The sequence below is a fragment of the Uloborus diversus genome, chromosome 2 (genome assembly GCF_026930045.1).
Source record: "Uloborus diversus isolate 005 chromosome 2, Udiv.v.3.1, whole genome shotgun sequence".
NCBI classification, from domain to species: domain Eukaryota; kingdom Metazoa; phylum Arthropoda; class Arachnida; order Araneae; family Uloboridae; genus Uloborus; species Uloborus diversus.
The window spans coordinates 165,383,257-165,406,559 of record NC_072732.1 but is presented as its reverse complement, the minus strand read 5'-3'; the positions used below and the strand labels follow the sequence as shown (position 1 = coordinate 165,406,559).

The 23,303-nt window shown below is 33.6% G+C and overlaps 2 protein-coding genes across 2 annotated transcripts in view; one reads left to right on the top strand and one right to left on the bottom strand.

Annotated features, from left to right (window-relative positions):
• The window catches only part of LOC129216644 (voltage-dependent calcium channel subunit alpha-2/delta-3-like), a 476,626-nt gene that overhangs the window by 148,998 nt on the left and 304,325 nt on the right, over positions 1-23,303 (bottom strand). The gene's annotated exons all lie outside the window — the stretch shown is intronic.
• On the top strand, positions 364-9,520 carry LOC129216131 (U3-aranetoxin-Ce1a-like). Its single transcript, XM_054850287.1, has 4 exons — positions 364-488; positions 3,177-3,306; positions 7,709-7,803; positions 9,410-9,520. The coding sequence occupies exons 1-4, from the start codon at positions 417-419 to the stop codon at positions 9,440-9,442; spliced, it is 330 nt and encodes a 109-aa protein (XP_054706262.1). The 5' UTR covers positions 364-416; the 3' UTR covers positions 9,443-9,520.

Genomic DNA, 23,303 nt, shown 5'->3' with positions numbered 1-23,303 from the left:
AGAAAAACCAGCACATCATATTTATTAATTCTTTTAAACTCTTAAAACTTTAATAATGACATACAAAGAATTGAAAAACACAATAATTAAGCCGAAGCAAAAGCTTTTATTATTTTTTTTTGTTGGCGATTGATTTTTCCGAAGATTTTAGATTCAAAATCAAGCAGAAATAATTAAAAAAACTCCATTAATTTAAAAATAATGAAGAGCGACGTTGCGCCATTTTTCCGATGGCGTTGATCAAACGACGGGTCCTTTCTTAAACGTGAAATGATGAGGGGCTCGTTTATCAATGAAGATATACTTGAGATAATCGCAGCTGGTGTATCGGATCACGAAATCGATAACCTCTGGGCTCTTATGCAAATAATGATGGTGGCCTCATTTAAGTTACGGGGGCCACGCAGGAGCGGAAAATGATTCGAGCCAGCCACCAGCAGCAGACGACTATGTTGCTCCTCCTAATTGCGATCTCTTTACTACACGCGGTAGGTATCTCTTTAAATTCCTTTTGTATTTTTCGGACTTTATTCGAGGACTTTGAGATAGGGTAGACCGACAAGAGAATTAAAAGCTCGTAGAAAAAAGTCGGAAATGTTTTTTCTGAGTTGAAGTGGTAGTAGGAAGATTTTCAAAATCGGAGACTTTTTCAGAATTTAAAATCTTAAAATATTATTATAGCAAACGTTTTGAAAAAAAAAAAAAAAAAGAAAATAATTTTTTTAGTGCTCTGTACACTTTACCTGTTGACAGCAGAGATAAATATCTGAATTTTCTCTTTTAAAAGCTTTATTTTTCAAGAGACATGTGTCATTGTTATGGCCGGAAATATTTTTTCTGAGTTGAATTGGCAAGTAGGATGATGTTTAAAATATGAGACTTTTTCAAAAAATAAATTCTTAAAATATTATTGTAGCAAAAGTTTTGGAAAAAAAAAATAAATAAAAAGTAGTGTCCTGTATACTTTACTTGTTGTCAACAAAGATAAATAATTGAATTTCCACTTAAAAATAGTTAATTTTTCATGAGCCATGTGTCATTGTTGTGGCCGGAAAAATCTGTGCTAATGACACTAGTATTTGTCAAAGTTAATGACAAATTTGAATTTAAATGAATTTATAAACCTTACAATTTTTGTAGCACAATATAATTTTCTGTAGCAATTAACCATACCAAAGTTATATGTACGTAAATTAAAAATGTTTCATTAAAAATCTATTGTGAAAATTACTATCCATTCTATTGACATATCTATAGAATTGATGTAGGGGAGAAATAAGTAAAGTGAGGTTGAGACGAGGGCAAATTATTTTTAGTTTGGAAAAATTTCCAGCCTGGTAAAACTTTTGAAAAGTCAGATCGGCATACTGTGAACAATATTATAGAAAAAAGTTTGCTTTTAATTGTCATATAAGAAAAACAAATATTTCATTATAGTTTGAACCCATCGAAGTAAATGTCTCCATTGTGTTTGTCGTACTGGTTCTAAACTGTTAGATAAACTTTAAATACTGGTACTATTAATATTAAATTAGCCTATTAAATGACGTTCATTTTAGCAGTAGAATGATGTTGTTGATTTTCTTCGTTTGAGAATTAGTTGTTACTTTTTTGCCATAGCTGTATTTTGAAGGAGTATCTTAGAGACTGTTCAAATAAATCATGTCATATTATGTTATTTAACTGATTGAAAAAACTGATTCAGCATATGCTCAATGTCCAATATTTGGTCTTTTTCTTTGCCAAGATGAAAAAATCATTTTTTTCCAACAAAAGTTAAATTACTTAAAGTAATAAAAAATTATAAAAAAAACGAGGACGCGATGTAAAAATGTATATGATTTCAGTGTAATTGATAATTTGATCAAGAGTTACTTTAAAATTGGCAATTAACTTCTGAAATAAACATACATGGTGAACTTGATTTGATTTGTGTTATTGAACCGTAAAGTTACCTTTAATTCAAAAATACTTCTTTTGCATCACCACCCGATTTTTATGTTGTACAGAATGAGAAATTTTTTTGCCCTTTAATTTTGTATGTTCAATCGAAGAAAAGAAGAAAAAAACGACTTCCTTTCCAACTACACAAATGTTGTGACTTTTCCAGTGCAGAAAATAGTACAAATAGAACAAACTTATAAAATTAGGTAAGGAACAGAATCAAATAACAACAATCAGTTTTGACAGAAGATAAAAAGTTTCAATTTTTCTGGAACAAGTTTAGATTTATCTTTTCATTCAGGTGTCTATTACAATACAATTTCGTCATTATCAGTTTGAAGAGAGATAGTTACACATTGTAAACACATAACAATATCAGACTGAGTCATTTTTTTGACGTAATTTTGAATTAGTGTTAAGTACCCCAACGCAATAGAAGTAAAAATGTGAATGTTATCAGCAAGAAGTTGATTAGCAAAGGTAAAATAGGTGCATTATGTTATGTAACAAAAATGTTTTTAGGCAAGGACAATATTTAGTGAAATCTGGTATACAATCAGCAAAAACGTATTTAATAAAATGTATCTACGACGATAAAATATATTATTGCTCACTTAAACCAATTAATTAGATATCAAGTTAAATTAATTTCTATTTTTTATGCAAAGAATTATTCAGTATTGCTCAGTAGTTTTTCTGTCGCATATACAGAAACATCCTTTGTAATTTTTTTCTGTGCATTAAATTTCCTCTTAAATGTTTTAATAGTTGGAATGAACTGAAATAACGCGTAACACATTGAGAAAAAGATTGAGTACCATTCTTTAAAAAAAAAATATCCAGATTTTTGATACAACAGTTTAATCTTATTTTTCAATAATTAAAAACAACGTTTTTAATTTTTGAAGAACAAAATGAAAACTTAAACCGATGAAAAGAGGAATAAGCAATAATATGTAGCTCGACGATATGATAATTGATGCCAGAAAATGTTACAATAAGAAATAATCATGACTTTGATTAAGAATGAGTTTAGAGTGGCCAGGTACTAAGAATCGAAATGCGGGTCAAAATGTTGACAATCAGGTACGCTAACCATTACAATACACCAACATGGTTAATATAGTCAGTTAGGGAGGGCCTCTTACGTTCTTTGAATATTTTCATTTTAACTTTGTAAGTTTGCAATTTTCAATTCTGTTCGTTTTTCAACTGTGGAATATTTTCTCTAGGTATCATCACGTCAATTTGCGCAAAAGTTGTGTCAAGTAAGTGAGGACTGCGATTGGAATCAGTGTTGTATAGAAAGCCAAACACGAATTCCAGGATTTAATGGAATATGCAGCAATCCAGTCGAAGAAGGTAGATAGATACAGTCTTCCTATGAGACGTAAACTGCAGTTATACCTCTGTTTTTAAGACAATGTCCCACTGTGTTTCACTGTCTCAGACCTCCTTGACGTCACACGTTCCTTCGTACACCCGAAGATGTAAGGGGATCATTCGCATGTGACGTCTAAGTGAGTGAGACGATGAGATGAAGCGGGACGAACTGCTCCTAAAGACTCTATCGAGCATAGCATTTTCGTTAAAAGATTCATTTTAAAATATCTCTAACTGCCCCCATGTAAAAACTCTAAAATAACACCTCATTTATGACTTCCCACCGCGAAAAAGAAGAACTATTCACCACCCCCCCCCACACACACACATTAGAAAATATTCTGCACCTAACAAAAAGGAATTTTTTAAGGGTGCTGCTAGTTGTTGAAGTAGAAAGTTTTAAGACAAAATAGTTATTCTAAATTACGCAAGAAAGTTCATCAATGAGGCTAAAATAATTAAATAATATTCGTGACATAGTAAAATATAACATTTTAAGTTGTTTTTGTTTTCATAGTTGGAAAAAGTTTGCTTTTAAATAACAACAACGTTGAAAAATGGAGTGTATAATGTACAACAGCTAGTAAAAAGATCCAAACGGTCGTAGATGTTGCTTTTACTTTTTTAGAAATTTCATTTCTTTGCCATATAAATCTGTGTGTAAATCAACTTAAGAATAACATATATTTTGCAGATTTAACTTACACACCGCCAGCATAAGATATTTTGATAAAATGTTTTTCCTTAAATTTGTGTGTTCGTACTCACGTGTTCGCTATCGTAACTAGTTCAAAAAATGCTAAAGAAGTTGCATGTACAACAATATATATATATATATATATATATATATATATATATATATATATATATATATATATATATATATATATATATATATATATATATATATTGGACTTCTTTATTTATTTACTTACATACTACACAACACAAGAAAAATTTACAGCACAAAAAGTGGAAATAACACCTAGGACACTGGTTGGAATCTTGGAATCGAACCTACGACATCCGGCGTATGAAGCGAAGCTTCAACCACAGAGCCCCTAAGAAGTTCCCTTATAAATTCTTCATCTGCTTATTATGGGATATTGAATACATAAGTCTGAATATGTTAAGTCCCTGTTTTGCAAATACTCATTTTTCAAACTCGATTCCGAAAGTTATTGATGTTCTCCGAATTTTCTCTCGCTCATTCGTAATATCAATTACTTCTTTTTTTTTTTGGAAGGCTTCCAGAGAACTTTTTCAAGCGAATGATTTTCACGCACCTGCTGTTTAGTATGCTAGCGGCGGCAAGACATTTAATAATAAAAAATTTTTACTTGTTAAATAGTTTTAACTTTTAAATAGCCTTTATTAATTTGCTGTTTAATTCAAAAAAGCACTTGCTTTTTCACAGTAACATTTTTTTGCTTATGATGTGGTGGAAGTAGTAGTTACTTTCAGTTTTAGAGACTCGGGAAAGATTTATTGACCTTTCCGAGCATTTATAAATATTTTTGCTCGAACGTAGTTAAAATTCATGCTTAAAAACACTGTTTCATGTAAATTGCTTTTATCAGAGAAATTTGCTTTACAAAGAATACTTACTTAAATTAAATAATTTGGTTACTATCATAAGAACTTAACGTATTCCGTTTGTGGTTAATTTGAAACATTGTTTATGACATTATTAATCTTTAGTGACATGCGAACACTTATTATTTCGTTATAATTTCAGGAAGAAAATATAATCCTGAAAATTCACTTGATAAAAAAAGCTTGTGATTTTCAAATGCACTTTCATCATTTGTTCGCTTACAATCTTCTTTTTCACAGCTAAAAATAGCTTAAAAAATTTTGCAGAATAAAGAACAATTTTTATTCGAAAGGCTTTTGACTCTGGGAAATGCTTAGTGTAGCTATTCACTGTAACCATTAATGTAATTTACGCATGCTGGTATGAGCAAGTTTGGATCGATAAAACCTCGTTCAAGATCTCAAAACTTCAAAAGCAGAAAATTCGCTAACATACGATGCATAGCAAGTTTTAATAACATTGAGGAACAATTCATACCACAATTTCTGCTGAGTTCAATCTTTGAGCTATTTTAACTTGTGACTTGTTTTTAAATACCTTACGGCCTCTGATCCAAACAGTGATCTCAGTTTTCGACTACCTCGTCAAGTTTTTCTGCTACGTAGAGATAAAAGGGACGAATTCAAAAATATTGGACATTTTGTACGCAATGTGTAGGGTGCCTGAAACATCTCTGACGCATTTAAAAAATCATGGAAAAGCTACTTATTGTTTCACGAATATGTGACTTAGACAGAATAGTTCGCACGACTTTTTTCACCTTTTTTTAATGACATTTAAAAGAAAAAAAGAAGAAGAAGAGGCCAAGAAAAATAACAGAAAAACAAACTAATTGTGTTTAAAACAGGCGCTGTACCATTATCGCAAGAAAAACAAGCGTAAAGTCCTGGTTTCCTAGGAGCGAATCGCCGATCTTCGACGTCGCTCCCCGCCGTGTAGCTGAAACCAAAGTCAAGTTGATTCCGGCATGGCCATTCACGACATCGATTTAGCTCGGGCATGCATGCGCAGAATAATCAAGTTTTCCCCTTGGTGAGGAGCAAAGCCGACGATAGGCGAGCTTGCTCCCAGGAAACCAAGGCTTAATGTGATATGTTTAATCAGTTTATTAAACAGATATCAGTACCTTTCATTGCTAGAGTCAAATACGGGCACTGTTTGTTGCTGAACCCACTTCTAAACGGTACTCAAGTTCATTCCATGCTCTAACAAGCATGGACTGCGGAACAGTTAAGCCTATTTTGGATCATTCGCATTTTGACACAAAACGAGCTGATGTGTGCATCACATAACTTCCTTTTACTCCAATTTAATGTCATTTCCTCATTACTGGCAATTTTAATGTGATTCAGTAGTTTACTCTCTAAATATCATCAACAGTGGCCAAATTGAAACAGATTTTTAAAAAATTGCCAAATTTGTCGCCAACTTGGCAAAAAAACTTGGCAATCAAAAGATTGGCGATATATTGCCAAGTGACCGACAAATTATAACACCACTTGAGTTTAATTCGAAAAGTTTGACTTTGCCACTTGAGTTTAATTGAGTTACTTCGAAATTAACAATGATTTCCCTCCAAAAAGAAGCAAAAGACTCCTTTAGAAACACCCGAATGCAATCAAGAGGGGAGGTGTGCATCTAGACCCCACTAGGAGTCTGCGTATCAAATTTCAACTTTCTAGAACATGCCGTTCTTGAGTTATACGACATACATACGCACATACGCACGTACGCACATACGCATATCCGCACATACATACATATGTACATACAGACGTTCCGAGAAAATTCGTTGTAATTAACTCGGGAATCGTCATTACGGATATTTCGCATGTCTATACGTTCTTAGGCATTTATCCACGTCTAGTCGAGTCGAAAAAAAAAAAAAAAACTCAATATTCATTCGGGGGTGAGTAAAATGGAAATTGAGATCGATTTTTGAGCGAAAATTTTTCCGTGAATACAATACTTCCTTTTTTGTAAAAGGAAGTAAAAATCGTGAACCTGTGTTTAGTGTTATGTCGCAATCCGCACATTCATACTACAACTTGTTGCTTTTCTATGAACTTTTAAAATGTGTTAAGGACTTTTTGGAGCATTACAGAAGAGATATGTCTATAGAAATTGTTACCCGCTTGAGTTTCTTGATTAGTGAACTTAATCGAGAATTGAATTATTTACCTGAGCAATACATTGATCACAACTCACATGAGACAGTGAGAAGCAAAGGGCTGTAAGTGACAAAATTAAAAATTTGGAGATAACCCGTACAAATGGTAGGTAGACCCACCTCTCTTCTGTCTTGGGGTGAGAAATAGTTCTAGTAGCCCTAGTAGGTGCTGCTGTACAGCATGATTTATGAAATTTTTTTAATGAAAGCTTAGCTAGGGTCTGAACTTTAAACGCGATTTACTCGAAACTTTAAATAGTCCACTTACATCCCTTTGCTTCTCACTGCCTCATATAATAATATTTTGATAAGAAACTTGATTTCAGTTAAAAAAGGTTAATGTTAGCCATTAGGAGAACAGAATGGCTTTTTGTGCTACGTACTCTCATGGAAAGTGGTCGCAATAACATAATTTTAGAAAAAAAAATTGACGTGGTTGAAGAAAACTAACTTAAAATCAGCATCAGCACAAAGTCAACCAAATCGTTGTTTTACAGTGTTATTGAAATGATTAGTAGAAGATTAAAGAAAACATCAGAAGCTGTTTTCTTGTCTAGTAACCTTATATGTAAGTTTTATCAATACCATTTTAATTGCATAAATTATTTTCTCAGGAGAGATTTGTGATCCAGATTTAGAGAAAACGATAGATGGCCGATATATTGATACATGCCCTTGTGATAGTGGATTGGTGTGTCAACTTTTTGAAGTAAGTATAGTTAGTTTAAATTTGAACGTATCCGATAATGTTTTAAAAGAAAATTACGTAATAGATTTTTGAATTGCGCTGAAAACTGCAACTTCGTGCCTCAGTTTTATTCCCAACTCTAGCAAATCAGCAATACTCATTAGAATGGGGTTGTTACATAGACCCAGAAAATATTTTTACTTTTCCCAACAGTTGTTTTTTAATTAATTTTTTTAAATGTCCGATCTTTCAAACAAGGCGTGATCTTGATGAGGTCACAAATGATTCATTTGGCTCATCTTTCTACCACGCTTTCACGTTATGATAATCAACTAGCGAATTAAAATTGCGCTCTACGCTTGCTATCAACCATATCGTTGCCAAGACACGTGAGTAAAGATGCGAATTAAGTATTTTAGTCTGTGAATGGCAGTACTGAATGGCATTTCATCATTTGTGATGTCATCGGGCAGAAACATAAACAATGAAAACTCACCGATTTAAGTAATTTTTTTAAAATATTAAACTTAAACAAATTATTTAAAAAATGGTCATATCCCATGTTTTTAAACATGCTCTTTCAGAAAAAAATGCTTTTAAAATTTCGGAAACGACCCCATTGCGTCTTATTGTAGTCTTTCTTTCCCAAATAATTAGCGTACATCCCCCTATAAAACCTTATAACTGTAGAAGCATCTTGGAAAACTTATACAATTCAACTGCCTGTTTCAAAACAGGTTAAAATAAAAGTTTTGCTTTCAGTTTTTGAAAAATTACAACATTTTTGAGGAAGATACAAATAAATATAAACCAGTATTAAAACAAATTAATAATTTTTTACTAAACTCGAAATAAATCCGATTTACGAAACAACAATACTGTATATTTAATGCAAGAAACTTAAGTGAAGTAAAGAAAGAAATAAAAGTGACAAAAGCACAAAATGCAGATTACTGCAGACATGCGTTTTGGCGTTACAAGGAAAGCCTTTTTCAGTGCAAAAGAAATGAGCTTACGGATGAAAAGACATCCGACAAAATTTGGCTTTTGCGGATGCCTTCTCGTCCATAATCTCATTTCTTTTGCATTGAAAAAGGCGTTCCTTGTCAAGTCGAAACACGTGTCTCTAGTTTTCTGCAATTTGTGCTATTTGACGTTGTTATTTCTTTCTTTACTTTTCAGCACAAAGGTTTTTATTTATCTTAAGTAAAGTATTTTAGCGATAAATTAAATTTGGAAATTTAATTATTTCCTGAAATTGTGTAGCTTTCCCTTTACCTTTTACTGTTTCCGTAAAATTTATTTTTTTATTTAGCACATCAACTTTGACAAAAAGAACATCAAAAATTTTAAACATTGATTTTTTTTTTTCATTCTTGCTTTTTTGAGGTTCTTCATGAAGGAAAGTAATCCATCAAATTTTGTCAGCTCTCTTCCACGTGTTAACCCTATCCAAATCGTTTATTCTGTTTAAAAGCAAACAAAGTATCTTTACAAGAATATTATTTTCCCCAAGCTCCGGCTTTCAGTTTATCAGCATTTATTTCAGAACTTTTTCACTTCTGGCAAATGTTTACGACAAATCTGTCAGTTTGTTCATTAAATAACAGAAACTTTTATTTTTCAGAGCCAAGGAGAGACTGTTTATACTTGTCAGTAGAAGCTGCTTGGATCTAACACTTTATTCACTTTGTCATTTCCTGTAAGATACTCATTACCGTTGATTATCAATAAATTATTTTTGTGAAATATTTGTAATGATTTTGTCGGTGTGTTATATTCAAATTTTGAATTCCTACCCAAATTCTGAAAATTCTGGACCCAATTCTATCTATGCACAGCCATATTCTAACGAAAAGACTGCTTCACAATTAGACGCAGTTCATTTCTCTAATAAATAATGTATAGTATCGTCGTCAATTCATCGAGATGCTCGGTGGCCTCATGATGTTAATAAACTAATTATTACTGTTGAAAATTTAATTAAAAATAGTTAGTAGTTTTAGTTTGGTTTAAAAAGTATTTACTTTGTTTTTTACTCGCTAAGATTTTCTGCAGTTAGCACCCACCAGATCAGCAATACAGATTTTTTTTTTGAAAAAATGTAGTAAGCTAATGGTATTTCCGAAATTTTACCGACATTAAATTTCTTTCCCCCCTGATTTTCAGTTTCAATCGTACCTTTTGATATGTTTAAAGGAAAGGAACTTTCAAATGTCGGCAAAACTGGGGGTAAACCAAGTTAATTGGATAGCTTATTGAAAATATGTCATCCTGGAATATATTTTTTTTGTAATTAAATGGATAACAATATATGTATATTATTTTGAAATATAATTAATGCTAAAATTTTTATTCTAAATGTTTACTACCGTTTATTATTCTTAAACTGTATTGTGTATTGTATTCTGATGTTAAAAGTACTTAGGTATTTTGGGAAAATGCATTCATCGTTACAGCATCACTAAAAAAAATTCACTCTATTTTGTAACTATAAAAAATCTATTTCTCTAAACATGCGAGTGAATTTCAAAGGTACGCTCAGTTTAAACTTTTGCTTTTTTGTTTAAAACAAATGAACTGAAAAGAAACAGAAAATGTAAGCCTGAAATTGTGTAAATGATGCGAAAAATATGGAAAAAAGTCTGTCTATAAGACATCAAGTGCTTTGTCGTGAAGAATAAACTTGCTTAAAAATATTTATTTATGCTTTCACAGAATTAACACGTAAAATGGTTCAGAACGATGAACCTTGATAAAATCGTCCCTTTCTCCATCAATTTCAAGACAACTAATTCATTACATTTTGCGCAGAAGACCTAAGGATCCGAAAAGTATTTGGTATTTAACATTCTTCGGTTGATTATAGTGACGTTTGTATTGGACGATAGATAAAGAAAAACTGTTTGCTTTACAAAAGGTGAGGGTTTTTTTTTTTGAAACTGTTATAAAGAAGACAATTTAAACTTATAGCTACTGTTTTACTTCTCAAAAAGTCTACACATTTGTGAAAAGTATGTTTTGTTATTATTTAATTGTATGATGTATCTGCCTTTTAGATTACGAATTCTGTGAAAGGTTCAATTTCTATGTTCAAAAGTTCAAGGTGACTGTTTTAGAGCCCCAGGTCAGAAAAAAGACTCGTAAATTAATTTTGAAAAATTTACCATTTTTGAAAAATGTATGCCTTAATGTATTAAGCAGCAAAGATCAAGTAAAATTATGATTCGAAAAGGGGGAAGAAACGGAAAAAAGAGAAAAATAACTTACTGCTACTGAGTTTTCAAATGAAGAATGAATGAAACAATAAAGTATCAGTAGGAAAAGTACTTACCTAGAAGAAAAGAGATCATAAAAATTAGTTAAAAATAGTTGTTCGCTATACTGAGATAACATGAAAAGATCAACTATACATCAAAAAGAAATCACAGTTCAAAAAATTTATGACATTAAAAAAATTCAGCAAATTCATAGGAAGCAGCAATTTACGAGAGTAAGTTGCACCATTTAACAAAAAAGCAGCTGAGGAGGATTATTCTCCAAATTTTTAATGTAGTACCTATTTAGGTAAAAAATTATATATATTTTTAACTTAATCATGAAAATGCGTTCCTCAAAACGTAACTAACCAGTTTTTTCTTTCTATTTTACATTGTTATTGAAACTGTTTTACGTTTCTCCAAAACTCAGACGCGAAGAAAAATTTTCGCAAAGAACATAAAATATTTACTTTTCAATTATTCATCTAAATCATTAAGACATCTAATCCCAAACATAACACTACCTGGTATCCTACTGTAACTATGAGGTGACGATATGTTAGCATTCCTTCGTGTGAATGTACTATCTTTACTAATAATAAAGCTGAAAGTCTCTCTTTCCGGAGGATGTCTGGATGTCTGTAGGATGTCTGTGACGCGCATAGCGCCTAGACCGTCCGGCCGATTTTCATGAAATTTGGCACAAAGTTAGTATGTAGCATGGGGGTGTGCACCTCGAAGCGATTTTTCGAAAATTCGATGTGGTTCTTTTTCTATTCCAATTTTAAGAAAAAAAAATATCATAAGATGGACGAGTAAATTACGAAATTATCATAACGTGGAACCGTAAGATGGCTACAAGCCAACTGGCGAGAAAATTAACCATACATGATTTGTAAATATACAGGCGAACCAAAAGACCTTTTGATTTTTCTATTACGGGCAAAGCCGTGTGGGTATCACTAATAAGTTAATATAATTTCAGCACATTTTAAAATATTAGCAGCAGGCGCACCCCGAACTGAAACTTTTAGAATCGGTAAATTCTCAATTTACTTAATAAAGCTCCGAATTTTGCCGTTTGATACAATGCAAGCATGCACATACACTTACATCTAATGAAAATAGACCTTAGGCATCATTAAAAAAAACAATAATGGAAGACTCTCTCCATATTTTCTGCATCTTCAGCTACATTTTGCCGAATAGCACAGTTTTTGGAAGGTCGGAGGGACCTGCCGTGACTTCTAATCAGGGCGCATTTGATTGGTACGGTTTTTATTAGTAGTAGAGCAGACTCGTCCAACAGAACTTTCATTTTAATGACATTACGCAATGTATTTCAGTAAATTAAAGCAATGAAAAAAAATATGTAAATTAAAGCAGTGAAAAGGAAAAATATGTAAATTTGCTTTTTATAAATTTGAGTAAAGCATTTTCGAATTTCAAATCATACGCTTTGAACTTTCATTGAACTTTTTTTCTGATTCATGTAGTTTACTGCCGTGCTAAGCACTAAAGTGGTATCTGCACTTTTCATCAAAATTGAGTCACGGTCACTTGGTGCTTTTTTGTGATATATTTCACCTAAATACAATGTTTTACGGTCATTTGTCAATGAGAAATATTTAAAAAAAGAATCTGAAAAAGTTGCATCCAAATTAAATATATGGAGGCACCAAACTTTTTAAACGGCAATTTCTTATTTCGAACTCAGCTGCAGATACGACTTTTGCGCTTAGCACGGCAGTATAGGAGCACCAAACAGGATTGTTGTTATCACCTCTTACCCCGAAACTGATAAGTTTCTCCCACCGTTTGTGCAAGTTATCTTCAAAATTTTCATTTTGGTACCTACATCCCTTTCTTCTAGGTTTACTTCAGTTAAAGAATAATCAAATAAAATAATATATATAAGGGGTTACAAAACATTATTACAGCAAATACATTAATTGACCTTTTTTTACTCTATTTGTAATGTAAAAATATCTATTTCCCTGAATTCTTACGTAGTTGAGGTCATATGGAACGGTTTGTAAATTTCGCACTAAAATTGCGGCTGTCATTTTTTTTTTCAAAAGTTGTCTTAGAAAATGATTTTTTATTCGCGGAAGCAGATCTTGCTGCCGAAAGAACTAGAAAAAAGTGCAGCAGAAATAATGAAGGGCCGTGGTAGCCCGATCGGTAGAGTGTCGGATTCGGGGCCGGAGGGTCCTGGGTTCAAACCTCGATGGTCGAAGACCCACCGTCGTCATTAAAGGGGACTGGGCGACGTTAAATATGCTCGTAATCTCAATGTCCTCCAAGTGAAACGATACCTCTGGGGGTGCTAGCACCAGGTAGCTATCAGCTCCTGGACTAGTTCTAAATTCTCATTAACTGTTCGATCCGGTGATAGTGCTGCTATCTATCGGTATATAAAATAATGGAGGCAAGGCACTTAGTATGCAGTCCTCGACATAAATACAGTTGTAGTCAGTTGTGACTCTGAATAGAAATAGGAAATAATGAACCAAAAATACTTTAATCCTAAAACAGATCCAACAGCTAAATATATTTTCGTTTATTTTAATGTAGCCTTTATTCAATAGACTAATTTGCTTAAAAAGTTGAACATTGAGTTTTAAATTTCAGCAATTTCGATTTTGGCAACATTTGACGAGCTAATAAGTCTTTTGTTTCTTATGATATCTGAAGTTTATCCTTTCATCAATAAAATTTAAAAAATCATAAATTTGAAAAGATTTATGTGGTACAACGCATTAATAGCTTAGGCTTTATAAGTGTTTTTTTTAATAGCTTATATTATCGCGAGATCTGAACACATCCTCTGAATTGATCTAACAAAAAAAAAAAAAAAAAAAAAACACGACCGTAATGCACAAAAATACGTCTGTCTCTGCGAGCAGGCGCTTTCAGTGTTTTCTTTTACACTTTTGATGCCTTTCGCAAATAGGTTGCTGTGAGATCCCCAGGTAAAGGAGGCAGCCTCTTTTTGAAACTCCTTTTGTCGACTCTTCTTGAGCAAACAAAGCGCATGCGCATTTTCACAGCACGCGGAAAGAAGATGGTGTGTGCTCTCCAGAGTTACATACTTTCTAGCCTTTACATCTGTCTGCTGCGGTTTAGTATTATTACTGAGCTGGCTACTTAGAAAGGGTTGCTCATGGAAATAGGAAACGTCTTGGCGAGACGACATTAGCGCCAAGTGCGACAAAGCAGAGCTAGTTTTGATGTTTATGGGCTATTTCACGGGAAAGGACATTTTGTCCTGTGCAGGACAGCTCAAAAGAAATATTCAATATGTGTAACAAATAAATATTTCAAACGAAGAAAAAAATATTTCAAAACACAAAAGATTTTGCTTATTACAAAATGTATTTTTAACAAGAGTTTTTGTTTATTAAAAAGTGTGAAATAAACAAAAGTTTTTCCTTAATTTAAAATGTGTAATAAACAAACGAAATCACACATACATGTGGGATTTTTTAATAAAAGCAGTAAATAATTTATATAAATGTAAAAACGTTAGAAGAAAATGTGTTGAAGTGTTCCGTACATGACGGTGAAATCATTCATATTTTTGCGAGATTGAATAGCTACTGATGATTATGAAAAAATGCTCTATCAATTAAAATTTTTCCAGCAAAAAAATAAATAAATAAATAAAAATAAATAAATACTTTTTGTCTTGGCACGTAAAGAAAAGCTATAACGAGCAGTTAATCCTTTTCTTTTATTTTCGCGAAGGTTTTGAAAAAAAATTAAGGGTTCATTTCCATATTGCTATTAATAAATGCATAAATAAAACATTTTGAGACAATTCCGTTCAACAATTTAACTAGTATGTTGTGGCCATCACGAAAGTTTCTTCTATATTTATATGATACACTCACTGCCGAAAGTTAAGAACGAAGAGGTAAAATGCAAAAAAATGTCGAAGTACTGATTTGATTGACAATAAAGGCGGCAGGAACGTAGCAAATATGTTTATGCAATGAATAAAACAAAGAATTGCATACAGAAATAAAAACAGTACATTTTCATAAGTTATAAGATGGCGTCAGATTGGAGTTATTTACAAAATATTGTTTAAATTCAAACAAACAACAAAAACTGATATAGATAGGGTACTTGAGCACCCCTCATCTGCATACACAGTTTACAGCGGGTAATCATGCTTTAAATGAGGTGATCAACCACCACAGAGTCGAGAAATCGTCATTCCTCCTGTAGAGCAGTTTCCAACACTGTGAGAGTGGCTGCGGGTGGTAAAAGTGTACATACAGCATGGCCGAAGGCATCCCAAAAATTTTCAATGGGATTAAGGTCGGCAAGTACGTCGGCCAGTCCATACGCACAATACCCTCACTCTCCAGGTAGCCGTCAACGGTGGCAACTCTATGGGGACGTGCATTATTGTCCCTAGACACGAAAACAGAACCCATTTCTGCAGCGTACAAGCTCACAGTGGGGTCAAGGACTTCATCCCGACACCGTATAACCGTCGCAGAACCCGGTCTGTAGATGTGCAGGTCGCTGTGCTACCCCCGAAAATCCCTGTCCAGACCATATACTTCCACCTCGGAATGCGGGATTTTTGGTTATGCTCTCGGGTCGATAACGTGTACTTTCTCTCCAGACCCTTACACGCTCGCTATTAGGTTGCATAGCAAATCTTGCCTCATTTGTGAACAAAACATTGCCCAATCAGACACAGTTCAACTGATATGTTGGCGGAATCACTTTAATTGTGCCCCTTCGGATTGGACGGAGAGAGAGAAACAAACTCGTGATACTCGGGCATACAGCACATTCATGTGTTGTTGCCTTCGGTGCACAGTTTTGGCAGATATGGTTTTACCAATGGCCGCCGCAACCATAGATGTCACACGTATGGAGGTCGCTCTTCGGTTCCGCTTGGGTACAACAGCAATATATTGATCTTCGGCGTAGTTCTAACCCTTGGGCGACCCGTCACAGGTCTTCATACAACTGTTTGGCTTGTTAGAAATTGTTTCCACAGCCATTAAATGACGGAAGGATGAACGCCAAAGAAAATAGCAACACTTGTGATTGATAGTCCTGCTTTAATGCTCCCAACAGCACGCCCATTTACATTTTCCTCTCCGTGCTTAACTTTTGGCAGTGAGTGTAAATTCTTGGATGTAACATATTTTGCAAATTTTTTAAACATAAATTATTTTTACGTTTATACATGCCATAATTTGTAGTAATCTGGATAAATTTGGCGTTTATTCCATTAAATTTTGCCTAAAATTACCGCAGTTCATGAAATTTTCTAAAAGTTTGCCTGTGGTACACCGTTTAACATTATGCTTATTGAGGATGGCGAAAAATTCAAGAAATATTGCCAAGGTAGCATCATTTTTGGCAACTTATTTTCGGCAAAGGGTTTGGCAAGATATCACCAAATATTCGCAAAGCTTGACGACATTTACCAACTGCTCTAGGGATCTACCAGTTAGTTTTGGAATCCATCCTCATTATCCGTTGTTTGTGATTCTCAAACACACACATAGCTATGCAAAACACAAATAGCTATAAAAATAAACGACCAAGTTTCGTACAAGTTCAAATATCAGCCTGCCATTGCTCACACGGTGATTCAACGGATTACAAAAATGGAAATAACTTTTACAGATACGATTCTCAACAAGAAATACTCGTAAAGTTTTACAAAAAAAAAAAAAAATGAATTTTGACTCTGGAATTCAAATTATGTTTTTCGCAATCACGAGTGTGTGTGTGTATGTAGGCGTGTCTGTATGTGTCTGTGTGCAGGTATGAGTGTGTGGCTAGTTGTGTGTATGAGTGTTTGTGTTTGAGGATGGGGAATGTGTATGTGTCTGTGTGCAGGCATGAGTGCGTGGGTAGTTGTGTGCAGTTGTGCGCGCGTGTGTGTAGGTGTTTGTATGTATGCGTGTTTGTGTATGTGTGTAGGCGTATGTATGTGTTTGTGTGTGTGTGTACGTGCGTGTATGTATGCGTGTAGGTGTAGGATATTGACGAAACCTGGAGATGACTTTTGCTAGAGGAGCAGCATCGTGAGGAGCCGGTCGACGGTGATGCTGCAGAGGGTGCTGGCGGGAAAATAAAATGATAGCACATCAAAACAGTCAAATAAAAGCAATAAGCAATCGTGATTGCTCAAAAAACAATAAATAAATAAATTAAAATAAAAATAAAGAGGGAAAGTCTAATTCTAGGAAACACTAAAGTAGAAATCTACTAGATTAAGGACGCAAATTAAAAGAAGAAATCTAACAGATTAAGGACGCAAATTAAAAGATGAAGTCTATCAGATTAAGGACGCAAATTATAAAACTTTTAAGTTAGATTAAAAAGTTAGAGCTCTTTGTATAGTTATGCGACTGTAAATACATTCTCTAACAAAAAGATTGGCGCACCAAGAAGGAGTAGTCAGAATGAAATGAAAATTTTCACACGGGATTGCAACATTGATATTAGAAAGTGATTACACAAAATAAAAGCAAATTTATCACTTACTGCCGGTAAAATTCCAAATGAATCAAGGTTTAAGTACCTGTTGAACTATCTCTAGTGTAAATGCACGAGTTGATACAATCGAGCATTGGGAAAAGCAGTCTCATACGATGTCCTACGTGACCTTGTACCACAGTTACTGTAAACGCGCAACTAATTCGATCAAACACATTGGCTTCCTAACTTACCGTACGAACTGATCCCAGACATGCTCGACTTGTAACAAAATCTGGGATCACGCAGGCCAGAGAAGTTGATAATGTAGATGAGGAAGTTCCCTGAGACTCTTGTTGTGTGTGACCGAGTATTGTCCAGTTGAAAAAAGGGCTTCTGGGTGTTCGGCCATGAGTGCCAACATATGTGACTGATGATATGACACAAACGTAATGTTAGGCTATCATAGTGCTTCATATCAATGTCAGGGGTGACCCCTCCATGTCTCGTATACTATAGCATCCCATAAGGTCAGTTCAGCTGTTGGTGCGGTGAGCCGCTGAAAAGAAAAGGCTTCAGTTCAGCATTCACACTGTCGCCTTCGGATTGTGTAACCGAATAGATCAAAATCGCATTGAGCAAAGAATCCAGATTGAATCTGGGCAATGATAATATTTTTGTACGCTTATGGAGAACTCATTGTGAACTTTCAAATAATGCATTTGCTTTTCAGCGGCACAATGCACTCACAGCTAGGGTGATGCTATCGGGTACTATCAAAAACGAAACACGGTCGACTCTAATATTTATCCACAGCACCATGACAAAAAAACGGTACGTTAGTGTCATGCTTCAGTCACATGCGTTGACACTAATGGCGGGACTCCCAGGAACCATTTTTTAACAGGACAATGTTTGGTCACACACAGCAAGGGTGTTGAGAGACTTCCTTTTCCACACTATTACCTTCTCTGACATGCGCATCGTTCTGATTTGTCAAAACTTGAGTGCTCCCAGATAATATCTGGAAGCACTTAAGTTGTTAAATTGGACAGCCTATGAGTTTGGTCAAATTAGAGGCGTGTTTACAGTAACTGTGGTACGAGATGACGCAGGATATTGTGTGAGACGGCTGTGCCCCAATGTTCGACTGTATCGACTCGTACATTAAGGTGGCTCAACGGACCTCCATTAAAACCTCCATTCGTTATGGATTTATCCAGTAATAAATGATCATTTTACTTTCATTTTGTAATAATTTTCTCTCATCAATGTTGCCTCTCACGTATACAAAATTTCCTTTCGTTCTGACAGCTCCTTCTCAGTTTTGTTATAGTGTACAAGCAAACAAAGAGAACAAGGCAAAGAAGACCTAAAGAAATTTAAATCCTATTTTTTGGCTTTCGCCTTCCGCATATGTTTAAAATCAGCCAGCTGATCTAAGATGAGAGACTTGTGATGAGTTTCAGGGATGAAACTCTGCTCCGGACGAAACATTTTTATTTTAATTTAATTGGATTAATTTTTATGCGTTGTACGCCTACAAGTTTTATTAAAAACTAGTGGTTCCCGCACGGCTTTGCCCGTAGTAGAAAATTTAAAGGTCATTTGGTTCGCTTGTATATTAACAAATAATTGATGATGAATATCTCGCCAATTTGCTTATTCATTTGCTTGTCCATGTTACGGTTCCACGTTATGATAATTCCGTAATTAATTCGTCCACGTTGCGATAATTTGCTCATGAAAATTGTGTTAAAATTGGAATGTTGAAAAAAAAAAAAAAAAGTTATTAAGCGTTATTTATTTTTAAAAGCAAAATGCTTCTAGAAATATGTTTCTCTTTTTTTTATTTTTCACTAGCGGTACCCGCACGGCTTTGCCCGTAGTAGAACATTAAAAGATCATTTGGTCGCTTGTATATTTACAAATAATGGATGATAAATTTCTCGCCAATATGCTATGTTAATTTTCTCGTTCTTGTTATGTTAATTTACTCGTCCATTTTAATAGAACAATAAGAGATTTTGAAAATATATGATGAGTTTTACAATTTTATCATCAGAATGTAAACTTCATTTGCCAACTCGCACATTTGAAAGGGGAAGAGATGCTCCACTTTCGTGATTTTATCTTCAACTTTTTACAAAGCCATGTAATTTTTTTCGGACATACTGCCGTGGGCAGGCAAAGAGCAGGAACTGCAACTTTTTTGTTTTGACGTTTTTTTGCATTTCTGTAATTTATTATATGTTAGCTTTACTGAACAAGCTTGCTCATTTGTTTTTAATTAAGTTTGGTTCACTTTATACTTCACGTCAGTTAAGCGTTTGGAAGGCTATTTGAGGCAGGGAGAAGCAACGGTATGTAAGTGGACATTTTCAAGTTTTGAGCAAAACGCGTATAAAGATTACGTAGTAGGTAGGCTTACATTGAATTTTTTTTTCTAAATCATGCTGTAGAGCAGCACCTACCTGGGCTACTAGTATTATCCCTTGCCCCAAGACAGACAACGGGATTATCTACCATTTGTATTGGTTATACCCAAATTTTTAATTTTACCACTTGTATCCCTTTGCTTCTCACTACCTTATTCGTACCGTTACAAAACGCCCACTTCTTAACCATTATTGTATATAATCTAATAGGAGACGTTTACCCGTTGTAGTTTTGTACCAATAGTAATTTATTTTGCATTTTTACATCCGCTAACGATATTGTTAGAGGAAGTTGAACCCTGTTTCTTTGCTTTAGAAATACTTTTGACTTTTGATTTGTAGAAACTATGGCCCTTGAGCCTGCTGACATGATGTGCTTGCATTGTATTAAAACTAGCACGCGTTAGGAAATTAGCAAATGCTCACGTGCGTTTATTTCAAAGTAGCTACTATTAGAAATCTTTTTTGATAATGCGAGTTAGATTGCGTTTTTAGACCTTACATCCCTTATCTTGTAAGGATCTACGTATATATACGGACATAATACGTTGCGTTTTTCATATGATTGCTCTACGTTGTGCAAATGCAGCATTAAATCAGGCCCTAAGTCTCTTAGTTGTTTTGAGGATACGACATTGTTTTGACCTCCACAAGGAAAGGGATCTACTATCAAGCGATTTTTCTGTTTGTGACAGAAGAAACTAAATGACTGGGCCGGAAATGATAAAGAAAAATCATGTTCTGTTGAGTGCAATGTAGGTGCTGATGTATTGAAACATACCTGCACTGAATTTTTAGGTCTGAATATGAGGAAATACTGGTGAATTATTTTTTTGTTCTTTTAACTAAATGGACTTGTACGTTGTTAATTCAGAGAATGAATAAATACTGTTGGATTGTTATCGGATTAATTAAGATGATATGAGCGTAGTGACTTCAGAATATGAGCAAATAATCGCACGATATTTTTTAATAAGATAGGACCTATTTCGAGACTAAGTCCATTCATACCAATTTTTTCTTTTTAAGCTGTATAATAATCCCGATAGTGCAATGTAACACATCAGATATACGTAAACATCACTGCGATTCGAAATTGTGGCAGTCACAAAGTCACAGGAGTCAAGTCGTGACCCATTTGTGACTGTTTTATGCTACTTGACATTGGCGTCGCTTCAGCAATTAATTTTTGACCGGTCTCGTTGTGACATCAGAAAGACATCACGGCAATTTAACTTCTTGGCGTCGTCAGGGACGGACATTCTTGATGACTTCAAAGTCACGTTTCGTATCAGTCACTCGCCGAGGAACCTTATGTGAACGAAACGCTACTTTCACATAGGGCTTTAGTCACTTTGCAATATCGGAAGTTTTGAGAACAACTTGTAAACATGACTGTTAAATGACTGCTAAACAGTAAAAATTCTTTTTTTTTTCTTTTTTTTTTTTTTTCAATTTTGGGATTTTCAAATGACCTGCATCGATGCATTAAACGTTTGTTACACGGATTGAAGTCTCAACAGAGCATTCATTGAAAATCTGGAGCATATTATTTTCAGCACTCAACATTGAAATCTCATATCCAAAAAATGGCAACATCCCATACCCTACGCCAAACTCATTGTTCGTTCGCCAAATATGGCGGGAGAATCTCGCTCTCCTTTCGGAGAGGGAATACTCGGGACTTTACAAGTCATTGGAGTTAATGGTGATTGATACTCCAGATTTTCCCTAGCTAGGGGAAAACTGACTCTATCATTTATGTAAATCGCAAGAGCCTCCCGTCTTTTCTGCAGAATACTTTATGCTTATTGCCCCATTTTTGACGCTGCGCATTTTTCCCTGGTTTCTCGTCTTACATAAATAAAAGTGATATTATGGAGAAGTTTGCATTCTGCGAAGCGCGCTTTTACGTTTTTTCTTTTGGATTTTCTTACGCCTATTTGCTTTTTATTAAATGAGAAGTTACGCGCTTATTTCTCGCCTTATCCTAACGCGTTCCGATTATTCTTTGTTATGGAGAAGACAAAAGATTTTAAAGAAAATTTCCCCTTCAGCGATTAATGGTTCGAAGTTTAACGAGGATAAAAATATATACTTAGTTTTAGAGCTCATAGTTTTAAATTTGTATTACTTTTTACTGATTAAAATAGTTAAAGCATGAAATGAGAACAGCTCTGTATAAAAACGCTTCACAAGAAAAAAAAAAAAAAAAAAAACCGGTAAAGTAATATAATAGTAATTTTTCTACATTTTTATGTATTGTTAGTGTTATGTTTTGCCGCTTAAAGCAATTTATAAAAGAAAGGTTTTTAAAAAAACAAAACCTGAGAAAATATTAATTATATATACTAGTTTGTTACATGTCCCATTTCATTAATATCAATTTAGGGATTTTCAGACTAAACCATTGCCTCAGGTTACTTACTGCATGTTTTTCAAGTTATTTTACAGTTTGCTTGAAATTATTACATTTATCAACACTGCTAACTGCGCTGAAGAAAATATTTTAGATAAAAATCTCCAAATCAGAATAAGTGCAAACTATAACTATCAGTAATAAACTGTCATTTGAAAAAAAAGTTTTATTTATTTTGTTATCGCGAACAAAATTATTCAACAAAAAACGAAATAGAGTGTAATACGTGGTTTATTTTTAATGAATGAGAAATTGTTTTATATATATATATATATATATATATATATATATATATATATATATATATATATATATATATATATATATATATATATATATATATATATATATATATATATATATATATATATATATATATATATATATATATATATATATATATATACAAGTGGTTCGATCATTTTGAGTTTTATTTTTTATGTATATGAAATGCATCTTTAAAAAAAGTGTTTGCAAATTTTGTGTTTTGTTGTGTTTTTTTTCCATCTCACAAACTAAAAATAGTTCGATTATATAAAAATAAACCAATCATACTGAACTTTCTTCTCTTTGAATTTGAATTTTTTTTTTATCAACGAAATACATTAAATGAGCTCATTTATCCGTTTTATTTTTTCATTATAATGTAAACGTTCGTTTTTATTAAAATGTTTTCCGGAAATAAAATAAGTATCCAGCCGCCAACTGTTTATTTTCAGGAAATGCATAACTACTGCAAATAGGCAGCATAAAAAATGCAAATTACTATTCATAGTATCGAAGACGGGAAATAACAGAAAAAAATGTTCCCATCGAACCACTATAAAGCAAAGCGAACATTAAAATGTTTTCTTACATTTGTTTCGTCCATTATCACTAATTAATTTTTGCTACACTTGTTCTAAACTTTTGTATGCATTGCGTATAAAAACCTTTACATAT